The sequence below is a fragment of the Pelodiscus sinensis genome, chromosome 19 (genome assembly GCF_049634645.1).
Source record: "Pelodiscus sinensis isolate JC-2024 chromosome 19, ASM4963464v1, whole genome shotgun sequence".
Taxonomy (NCBI): domain Eukaryota; kingdom Metazoa; phylum Chordata; order Testudines; family Trionychidae; genus Pelodiscus; species Pelodiscus sinensis.
Genome location: NC_134729.1, coordinates 13060435 through 13071841, shown reverse-complemented (window position 1 = coordinate 13071841; position 11407 = coordinate 13060435). Strand labels below are relative to the sequence as shown.

The following is an 11407-nucleotide window of genomic DNA, read 5'->3' as shown; positions in this document are numbered from 1 at the left end:
AAGTGCCCCCCCCCCCCCCCAGGGGTGGCCCGTCCATATAGGTGAACTAGGCGGTCGCCTAGGGCACCAAGTTAAATGGGGAGCCAAATGGTGGTGCAATTTCACTGAGGGGTTTGGAGGTGGGGGTGCCGAGTGCAGGGTTCGCCTACGGCACCACTTGCTGGCAGCTAGTCCAGGGCCGCCCGGCCAGGTGGGCTGACTAAGCAGCTGTAGGCCAAGGCGTGGGTGAACCGAGAACAAGACCCGGTGCCCCTGGAGGAAGCCTCATCCTGTCTGGGGGGGAGGAGTCCTTCTCCATGACACAGGAAGCAGGCTCCCCCCTCCCCCAATGGGCCTCAGCTTCCCCCAGCAGCTCAAGGCTGTGACCCAGGGAACCCCCAGCAGGCAGAGCCATCCAAGCTGCCCCTCGAGGGGAAAAAGGTAGCAGCTATATGAGGGGACACAGAGAACTCTGTCCCTAGGCCCCTCTTTAACCACTAGATTCCACTCCCTTCCCAGACTGGTGCAGGGGAGGGTCAGGACTCCTCTCCTCTGTTCCAGTCTTGCCTGACCCTGGGTAAGTAATTTCTGTGCCTCAGTTTCCCCCCAAAGGAAGTTACAGATCCCAGTGCTGGGGAGAGGGTCATGACACAGGGACCCCCACATCCAACTGCTGTCCCATCTCCCCCCAGACTGGCTGCTGGGGCCACAGCCCGATGTGCCTGACAAGGAGAATGACTTGGACGCCCCGACCCTGCCTCCCTCAGGATTTCACTCTGCACAACACCCCTCGGGCGAGCCCCACAGCCACAGCGAGGTGCACATCGTACTGCAGGGGGCGCCCCAGCCCACGTAGGGCCGGGCCCCACCCAGCCCTGGGCAGGACCGTCGGCCGGCATCCCCAGGGGATACCAGCGAGGAAACCAGTGGACTGTGCTAGCTTCCAGCCCAACGTGCTGCAGAGCCCCACGGAGGACGGGCAGTGCCCACGGACGGGCATCAACTGGGGCTGCTCTTTGCCCCCCCACCTCACTCCTTCCTGCCACTAACCAGCTGGGAGTCCTGGGGGGGGCTGCACTGGGTCACACGCCCCCTGCCAGCCACTCCTCCCCACCCAGCAGCTGTAACGCTGAACGGCAGGACGAGCCAGGGGAAGGGCAGGGCATGTGCTGCCTATCGGCCTCTCAGGCTGGGGTCCCCACAGGCCCAGATGCCCCACGCAGGGAGACGGGGGCACTCGGCTCGGTCCATGGCACCCGTGAGGGAGGGGAACGCCCCAGGGCTCGGGCAGCACCCAGGACAGGGATCGGTTTGTAAAATAAAACTGACTGAAGACGGCCGTGGCTCTGCTCATTGGTTCACAGCCCCAGGCCTGCACCCCTCCCTCCGAGCAGGCAGCCCCCGCTCACCCAGCCCTGGGCAGCCCCCCAATCACTGCTACCGCCCCGCTCCCAACCAGCAGCGCCCAGAGCTGCACCCCAGCTCTGCACTGAGAGAACAGGGGCTCAGAGCGGGCCCCGGCTGCATCTAGACTGGCATGACTTTCCGCAAATGCTTTGAACGGAAACATGTTTCTGTTAAAAGCATTTGCGGAAAAGAGGGTCTAGATTGGCACAGACACTTTTGCGGAAAAGCGTCCTTGCCAATCTAGACGCGGTTTTGCGCAAGAAAGCCCCGCTCGCCATTTTCGCCATCGGGGTGTTTGTGCGCAAAACAGTCCTGAGCTGTCTACACTGGCCCTCTTGCGCAAATACATTTACACAAGATGGCTTTTTCCCCTGAACGGGAGCATCATAGTATCTGCGGAAGAACACTGACATCCTTACATCAGACCATCTTACGAGCTGATGCAAGATCGTCATTGTTCTTCCACAAAGTCAAGCAGCCAGTGTAGACAGCTGGCAAGAGTTTCCGCAAAAGCAGCTGCTTTTGTGGAAAAGCTTGCCAGTCTAGACACAGCCCCTGTTCAGGGACTGAGGGCCAGGAACTCCCCGCCTCCCCACATGCTGCAGCTGCCCCCCTGTACAAATGGGGCTGAGACGTGCCCAAGGACGCCCCATGACTGGGAGAGAACCCAGCAGGCCTGACACTTAGGCCGCTGAACTGCCTGTACCCAGCTGGGCAAGACACAGGCCTGGCTGCCACCCTCAGCAGGCCCCAAAAGTCCTACCCACCCCCGCCAAACACAGGGTGCATGCTCCATGGGGAGGTGCCCTCACCCCCCTCCCAAACAGAGCACAGGCACCAGCCCAGGCACCAGTCCTTTATTGGGGTAGAACTGGCCCCAGCCCCAAGCTCTTTACTGGCCCCGGTGGGGGCTAAAAGGTCCATGTTCCCCAGGGGAGAGTAGAACAGGCTGGACAGGGGGGCCAGGGCACCCTGCCAGCCCTCTGCCCCAGAAGGGGGCAGCCCCAGCCCCCAAAGAGGGCACAAATGAATCTGGGGCTGGCCCAGAAGGCCCTATGCGTCAAGGCGGCAGCGCGGAGAGGGGGCCGGCGGGGCCCTACGCGTCGAGGCGGCAGAGGGGGCCATCGTAGACCATCTGCAGGTTCACCTTGTGCCCGACCAGCTCCCGGATGTTGTTGATGCCGTATTTGATCATGGTGGGGCTGGGGCAGAAGGCAGGCGTTATGGGTAAGTCAGCAGGAGCCCCTCCCATCTCCCTAAAGGGACTCCCTGTTGGGCGCTTAGGGGACAGGTCAGCCAGATCCCCAGCCCTGCCAGTGCCCCTCATTCCCAGCCCACAGCCCCTGCCAGCCCAGCCCTGTCTCCCTCCCCTGCCTTGCCAGCACCCCTCACTCCCGGCACAGTCAGGGAGGGCAGGGCTAGCAGGTCCAGTGGTTACAGCAAAGCCTCTGGAATCAGGATACAGAGGCTTGGCCAGCTCATCAGAGCAGGGGAGGAGGAGCCAGGACTTATTCCCACCCTGTGCTGGAGCTGGGAGGCAGGGGGAGGGAATGAGCTAGGGAAGGGAGTGTGGGCTAGTGGTTAGACAGGGAGTCTCAGGACTCCTGGGTTCATCGCCCGTAAGCTGTAGAACGAACCCATTAGAGGGAAGGTTTGTCTCAACTCGTGGTTCTTTGGCCAGCTCAGAGGAGAGTAGGGTCCAGTGATTAGAGCAGAGGGAGCCAGGACTCCTAGGTTCCCGTCCCAACTCCAGGAAGGGAGTGTGGCTCACTGGTTAGAGGTGGGGTAGGTAGAGCTCCTGGGTTCTCCTCCACAAAGGATGGAGCTGCACAATGCAGCAGATAAAATGAGCGGCTAGTGGGCAGGATTCCCACTGGGACTCTTCAGCTTGGAGGAGACACCCTGCCGGCCCGGCCCAGCCCTGCCGGTGCCCCTCACCCCTGGCCCGCAGCCCCTGCCAACCCAGCCCCGACAGACCTCACGGGCTGTGCTGGGTGCGCCAGGTGGACACAGGAAGAGGCAGTGGGAGCTACCCTCCATCCCCTTCCTACCATGGCGAGCCCTACAGCCCCCCACTTCAGCAGGAGTTGCCAGGGGCCCTGACCAACCCCCTCAAAGTGCCTGGGAACGTGCCTGTGCCCACCCCTCCCCCGTGTTTCCTCACCGCTCCAGAGAGAGGCCCCAAGCGATGACCGACACCCCCTCCGGCAGGCCCATGGGCAGCAGCATCTCTGGGCGGAACACTCCCGAGTTCCCCACCTCCACCCACTTCTGGAGCCCTGAAAGAGGAAAGGAGACAATAGCTCGGTTAGCCCCCGGTAGGCCTCAAGCAGGGCGACTGAGCCGGGAGGAGACGCTCCAGGTCTGCTCAGTTAGCTCCAGCTGCACTCTGAGCAGGGCGTGGGAGCCGGGGCAGTGAGAACACCCAGCACCTCCGAGAACCGACTGTTCGGGGATCCCAGGCCCTTCTCCTGGGGCTGAGGCTGTGGAACCAACCCCCACCCCAAGCCCTGACCCCCTTGTCCCTGGGCCGGCTGCAGCAGGTGCCTGGCACGGATGTGCAGGGTGTGTCTGGAGGCCAGGAGCCCTGAAGAACCAGCCTGCTAGGGAGATAGGCGGGGAGCCCCCAGGCCCTGGCTTGAGGTCACTTGCTGCCCAGGCTCAGGGGACACCCTGATTCCCAGGGGTTAGGGGAGAGACTGCAGCCGGCACCATGTCCAATCCTGGCTGGGGGGCCCCCCCCCAACCTTCAGCCCCCACCCAAGCCCTGAAGCTCTGCTCTCCCCCCCTCAGCCACAGAGCAGCATCCGAAGGGGTTGGTCCGGCTGCAAGAGGCTGGCGCCCCCTCACCTTGGTGGTAGCTGAACACCTCCATGCTGGGCTCCGTGTAGGGGTTGTAGGCCGGTTTGAAACGCAGCTGGGTGATCCCTGCCAACAGATGGGCCTGTGAGACTGTGCTGCCTGCCAGCCACCACCCCGTGCTGCACCCCACACCCTACCTGGCCCCCTAGCACCTCCGTCAGGCCCCTCCCTTCCAGGCCCCCTGCTGCACCCCCTCACCCTGCCTGGCCCCCTAGTCCCTCTCTGCCAGGCCCCTTGCTGCACCCCACACCCTACCTGGCCCCCTAGCACCTCTGTCAGGCCCCTCCCTTCCAGGCCCCCTGCTGCACCCCCTCACCCTGCCTGGCCCCCTAGCCCCTCTCTGCCAGGCCCCTTGCTGCACCCCACACCCTGCCTGGCCTCCTAGCCCGACGATACCAGGCCCCATGTCCTCTCTCCTGCACCCCATAACTTGCCAGACCCCCTGCCCTTTCCTGATAGGCCCTTCCTCTGGAGCCTGCTGGTGGCAACAGGTCCCACAGAGCGCCTCCAACCCCTGTGCCAGCTCCCCCCAGGGACCTCCAACCCAGCTGTGCCACACCCGCAGGCAGGCAGCGCTCCCGGCACGTACCCAGCTTGGTGAAGAATTCCCGGAGGGTGCCCATGAGGTCCCCCAGCGTCAGGCCGTAGTCGGCCACCACGCCCTCAATCTGGTGGAACTCGGCCAGGTGGGTGGCATCCAGAGTCTCGTTCCGGAAGACCCGGTCGATGGAGAAATACTTGGCTGGGGTGAACTTCTCCTGGGGGTTCGGGAGGACAGGTGTCAATCCCAGCCCACGACTGGGATCCCAGACACTAGGGGCAGCAGAGCTCCACCCCCTGCTGCTCCAGGGCCCCCAACATCTCCCCCACCCCCGCAACGTCAGAGGGAGGGGGGTCAGCCACCTGCTGGGCCAGCCGGTAGAGCATGCGAGCGCTGACGGCCGTGGTGTGCGTCCGCAGGATGTTCTTCCGAGCCTCTTCCAGCTTCCAATCATATTTGTACCTGGGGGGGCGGGGGGGAGAGAAGAGATCCAGTCCACACCAGGCATGGGGTGGCCCAGGAGCGCAGCTCCCCCCAGCACCAGGCTGCCAGGGGGCTAAGAGGCAGCGGGGAAAGGAGAGGGCGGAACATCTCCCCCACCCCAACACAGGCAAGATCCCATCGGGACGCTGCTGCTTCCAGGCACCAAAGGGTTAACCGCTGCCCCAGAACAGAGGCGGGTGCCACAGCAGTAGTGGGGGGAGGGGGAGGAAAGCAGCCTAGCGCAGAGAGGCCCCGATTCCCATTCCCTGCCCCCCCAGCCTGGGCTAGATCAGAACCAGCAGCCTCTAGAGGGGAGAGGCCCCCTGCCCCCACCCCAAGATCAGCCTGTTCCTCTGGGCTCCCAGCGCACCGGACAGCTGGGGGCGCTCACCCCTGGGAGCCGTAGCCTCCCTGCGAGTGGATCTTCTTCACTCTCTTCAGGTAGTCCATGGGGAAGTCCGTGGCTTCGGCAGGATCTGGGGGGAGCAAAGGGGCTGCAGTGACTTCCCTGGGTGGTCAGCAGGGAGCCAGAGGGGCCGCACAGGTGGCAAGTGGGGTCAACATGGGTGGAAGATGCTGCACCCCCACATCCAGCCATGGGGATGGGTGACTGCCCTACCCCCTCACTGCACCTCAGCCCGGCAGCGCCCCCCCCCCCCCCAAGTGGATGTAAGGGCTGGCAGCGACCTTGCGTGCTCTCCCAGGAGTCAGTCCAGGTTTCCCCGGGCAGGCGCTAGGCCAGCTGGCAGCGGGGGCGGACGAGGCACTGACCCTGCAGGAAGAAGGTGTCATGCTGGTCGCGGGCCGGGTGCTGCTGCGGCTGGAAGAGGGCGTCGAAGTTCCAGAAGGAGCTCTCGATGAAGTTATTGGTGGGCATTTCTGTGAAGCTGGGCAAGACACAGGACCAGTCAGCTGGCTGCGGGGAGAGGCACGCACAGAGCAGGCCTGGCACTGCCACCCCGCAGGGCAGGGCACAAGACCTCGGGACAGCGAGAAGAGACTTCACAAAAGGAGACCAGAGACTCCTAGCCTCACCCCCCCCCTCCCGGATCCAGGGAGAGAACCCCGAGGAGTCCTGACTCCCAGCCCCGCTGAAGGGACCGGTCCCACCGCAGACCCTTGGCTGGCAGAACCCCCTCTCTCTGCCCCTCCAAGAGAAGGGGGCTGGCAGCAGCTGGGCAAACCCTGGCTGGTCCCCACCATCGCAGGCCATGCTCTGTATTCTGCACTGCTGGTCCCAGGCAGATGCCCTGCTGGGCACACGTGGCTACGCACCCCATCTCGAGGAAGATCTGTCTGAACTGGGTGCGGACCTTGAGTAGCGGGTGGAGGTGCCCGCCCTCGGGCATGATGCCCAGCGCCTCAAAGTTATACGCCTTGAACTTCAGGTCACGCCACGAGCCGCTGCGGACAAGAGGGGAGAGGTCACAGGAAGCAAGCCCTGGGGAGCTGACCGAGTGGGTAACGGGCCTCAGACAGCATCTTCCCCGGTGCCACTGAAATGCAGCCAGCTCTGGGGAAGAGGGCAGCTGCCTGTCAGCGGGGACAAGAGGATCTGGGTCACAGGCCCATCAACCCCCCTGCACGGTGGGCACGGCTTGTCTGAAAGACCCACCAGACTAAGCCCTGTGGGCTTTGCACAGGTACCAGCAGGGGGAGGAGGAAGCAACGGGAGCTGCCAGGGGGAGGAGGGAAGCCAAGCGCCCCAGCTGCCACAGAATTGGGTGCCACCCATTTTCCCACCCCCACGTCAGCAAGTTCAGAGCAGTTCCACTTTGCTTCCTTGGCCTAACCCCCCTCGCCCAGGGGGAAACGAGCACTGCTGAGGCACCACCGACCCCGTACCCCATGGCCACCCATCCATCGGGACACCCGCCCCACTGGCCCAGCGGTGCTGGCACTCCAAGCTGCTCAAGCAACAGCAGCGTCCCCTCAGCTCCAGCCCGGCCCCCCCAGAGCGACTCCACTGTCCAGACGCCGGCTGCAAGGAAGTCGGGAGTTGTTAGTTCTAACGTTGTGGCCATGGCTCGTTAAAGGCCAAGTTTTGGGGAGGTCAGTTCAACTGCCATTAAAAACCTTGTTCAACACCCCGTCCCACCCAACACAAACGCACAGGAAAGTTTTGGAGTGGCGCTGTGACCCTGTGCCCTGGGACAGACACCCTCAAGTCTGGCCCCAGGGAAAGCCAGGCCAAGCCGAGTTGCCAGCTAGCACCCAGGGCCATATCACCATTCAAGTGACAGCAGTTAACTCCCTCGCCCCACGGCGAGGTTCTGCAACAAAATTACACTCCTGATGTTCTTGCATCCCCTTCACAGCTTTTGAACTAGCATGCAACCTGCTGCGTCCCTCCCCTCACCATCAGAGGGGCCACACAGCCCTGCTGGGGCAGGCAGGCTGCAGCTGTTTGTAAAGAGACCCCAAAGAACCACGTTCACAGCTGTGCCGTGGCGGCTCCCCGCATTGTTAGCACTGGGCAGAGAGCAAGGCAGCAGGGCGCGCCTCACCTGGCGATCATCTCTGGGGTGAGGTCCGTCTCCTGCTTGGTGACCGTGGTGCTGAAGGCGCTGCCTTTCTGGATCCAGTAGGTCTTGATGACCCTGTCCACAAGAAGGGAAACTGACGGGGGACTCCAGCAGGAAGCCCGTCATGGCTTGGGACTGAGATGAGAGCACAGAAGAGCCAGACAGCCCGTTTGCCTAATGAACCACAGCGAGCCCGTGGGACCCGTGCGGGCTTTATGGTGGCAGTGCGGCTCGTCTAGAGGACACGTGCCAGCTGGGATCAGTCCGTGCTGGTCAGAGCGGGCTGCACTCGCTCATCAGAGACGCGGCTGCTACACTCCCCCTGCCAGCACACAGGGTGTGACGTCCCCACTGGGCGCACGGCAGTCATGCCGGTGAAGGCAAGGCACTGGCCAAATAGCACAGCCTGAGGGGCTGTCAGGCAGCAAGCTTCCCCAACACCAAAGGTGGCCTGGACAAAGTCTGCACCAGGGACCAGCACGGACACAGCCTGTGGCGAGAAACAGGCCCACCTGCTGCTGCCCTCTAGTGGAGAGAAGGGGCCATGCACCCCCTTGGTAGTCTGCGGCAATAGACAATGGATGGGCCCAGGCCTGCTCCCTGAGCACCGGGGAGCCCCAGCACCTCACATCACTGCTTGGGGGAATCCCTGACTCCTGGCCCCGCTGCTGCAGCAAAGGGATCCAGGCTACGGGGGCTCAACTCACACTTCCATTAGGAGCTTCCTCTTCTTCAGTTCATTCCTGTCCTTCTCCTCCAAGCTCTCGGCCTCCCCCTGCTGCACCAACTGCAGCTTCTCCCGGACCAAATCCTGTACGTTCTCCACCTGGGGGACAGCAGGGCAGCAGTGAGCACCCTGCAGGGGTTGGAGCTGGGTGCAAGGGCACCCCTTGGCCCCAGCAGGACAAGGGAAGTAGGAATGTAATAGCATAGCCGGCTAAATGATCAACAGAGAAGAGGATTCTGGAGCCCCCCCCCCCCCAGCATTGTGCCATTCCTAACAGTGGAATAATCTTGTACATTTCCTCAGTGCCTCTCACCCCAAGGTTCAGCCAGCACCGTGGGATCTGCGAGAGCTGAGGGTTCTCTACTTGGCCCAAGAGGGGAGATTCAAAGGGGGATTTGGTTCCAGCTTGGAAACCTCCCTTCTGATGAAAGCCCTGCCAGGAAACTCACAGCCCGGAAGATGCGCGGCCCCCCGTCTGCATTCTTCTCCAGCCGCACCCACTTGTTGGACATGGCCTTGCTGAACCCCACTTTCCCACTTGGCAGTTTCTGCAATGAGACAAAAGGAACACTTTGGATCCAGGTGAAACTAAAGAGAAACACCCCCTCAGAAGGGGGGTGGGAGAGAGAGACTAGCGGTCTATTTTTCCCTCCATCCCAGGAGCACTTTACAGGCACTTGGTGGCTGTGATGTTTGACCCTCACGGGGAAGGCCAGAGTCACCCCAATTTTACAGTGGGAAAGCCACCGAGAAGGGCGAGGACACATCTAAGAGCAACCCAGGCTCCCAGACCCCAACCCACCCCCTTCCTAGAGCCAGGAGTCCTGACTCCCAGGCTGCAGAATGTAGAGCCACAGCAAAGTTCTGGCAGGAGATGAGGCCCTGGAGACGTGAGGCACAGGGGATGGGAATTCAGCCTCACCATCAGCTCGCTCTGGAGCAGCCCTTCGGCAGGGATGCTGTCAAAGACACGCGCCTCATGGCTTCCCTCCTGGGCAATCTCCTTTCCCTCAGGTGTCAGCTCCCAGCGCTTCGAGGATCTCTGCTCAGCCTGGATGACCTGAGGGAAACACACAGGGGGGCTGTGCAGCACAGAGTTGGAAAGACTGGATCAGACCCAAGGCCCATCCAAGTCCAGTATCCCTCCTCTGACAGTGCGCAGCACCAAGTGCTTCACAGGAAGGTGAGAGAGCCCCACAGCAGGCAGTGAGGGATAATTTGAACCCATGAGTCTCTCCTGCTTCCTTAGATAGCTGATGCTAAAGTAAGCCACCCAGTCAATCCACCTTCTGCATATTCCCACTATTCCCCTTTGCAGCTTGTTAAGTTGTTGACCACAGCAACATCTTGTAGCAGGGAGTTCCACAGGTTAGTCATATATCAAGCAAAAAGCCTGCAGGACTTGCTGCCACTGGTCACCATTATGACCAATGTAGGAAGTTAGCAAGTGGGTATGTGGATACTGCAACAGACACAGTCAGGCCTGGGCTGCACAGGAACGAGAGAAGTGGCGTGAGCGCCTCAAGGATCAGAGAGACGCTGGGAATCCCTGGAAGTCCCAAGGAATGAGACAGGGAATGAGGATGTTGGGGGAGGGGGGGGGCAGGATCAAGGAGGGATTTCGGAGGCAGGGGGGAGGCATTTAGTGAGTGGGGGGGTTGGTGCCCTAAAGGATGCCCCAGTGGTGCCCTCTCCCCCCATTCACAGCCCCCCCGCCTCCCTTGAGACGTCACTGCCCCCCCCCGTCTAGCCCCTCCCCCACCTACCTCCCCCAGCGCCTGCAGGCTCTTCACGGCCCCCACCAGCTGCTGGTGCTCCAGGCCCAGCGCCGCGGCCGCCTCCAGGCTGCACAGGCCGCCGCCCCCCGCCCGCTCCAGCCGCTGCAGCAGCAGCTCGGCCGGCGCGGGCCCGTCCGCCGCCATGGTGGGGGACATGCCGGCCGGGCGGCGGGGGGAGGGAAGGGGGCTGACCTCTCGCCCCGGAAGAGGTCGCGAAAACCGCACCCACTTCCGGCGGAGATGGGCATGCGCTGAGGGTCTCGCGGCGGCTGCCGTGTTCAGTGCGCCCCAGCACGTGTCGGGCGCCATGTTGGGTGTGGCCCGCATGGCCTTGTCGGCGCGTGGCTGCGCCATGTTGAGTGTGGCACGGAGGGCGACTCTCGCGCCATCTTGAGGGCGGCTAAACGGGAAGGCGGCAAATCCCCGCCACCACCTTGAGAGGCGCTCGAAGCCAAGGGTCTCGCTGGCTGCCACCTGGGGTGTGGCCGCGCCCCGGTGCCCAGTGGGGCCTGGGGCAAGCCGCGGCCGGGTGCATTGAGGGGTGACACGTGACACGGCCCGAGGATGATGTCATGAGGGGCTTGGTTACCATAGCAACAGGCCCATGACCCCAGGTGGGGACAGGAGGACTTGCTTGGTTTCCATGGCGATGGGCCCTTCCCACTGGAGTGCCTGTGACCCGGCATGAGGTGCTTGGTTACCATGCCAACGGGCATATCACACCTTCTTGCCATGGTGATGGACCCAAGTTATGCACCAAGGCACCCGGTTACCACGGAGATGGGCCCATCCCACCCACTTGAATGGCTGTGACCTGGCCTGAGGTGCTTGGTTACCATGACAACCGGTGTATCACACCCTCTCAGGCACTCCAGGGCCATGCAGTGATAACACACTCCATTGCCATGGTGAGAGGCGCAAGTTACCCAGGCACCTGGTTACCATGGTGATGAGCACAGGCTAGTCACCTGTGTTGTCGCCTGAGGCTGTTAACGATTATAGCACAGCTGCTATGGGTCTGGCCAAGACTCCTCCCCTTTCTGCTCTCCAGCCCAGAGGTGGCTGTATTCCAGCGACACTGCATGGGCACCTGGTGTGCAGGCTG

The 11407-nt window shown here is 62.6% G+C and overlaps 1 protein-coding gene across 1 annotated transcript; it reads right to left on the bottom strand.

Moving 5' to 3' along the window:
* Window positions 1-2227: 2227 nt before the first annotated feature.
* Window positions 2228-10777, bottom strand: FARSA (phenylalanyl-tRNA synthetase subunit alpha). Its single transcript, XM_075902373.1, has 13 exons — window positions 10291-10777; window positions 9447-9584; window positions 8974-9072; window positions 8505-8623; window positions 7780-7872; window positions 6548-6676; window positions 6044-6159; window positions 5664-5748; window positions 5152-5251; window positions 4838-5006; window positions 4237-4314; window positions 3551-3665; window positions 2228-2588 (listed from the first exon to the last, which is right to left on the bottom strand). The coding sequence occupies exons 1-13, from the start codon at window positions 10654-10656 to the stop codon at window positions 2483-2485; spliced, it is 1713 nt and encodes a 570-aa protein (XP_075758488.1). The 5' UTR covers window positions 10657-10777; the 3' UTR covers window positions 2228-2482.
* Window positions 10778-11407: the final 630 nt, after the last annotated feature.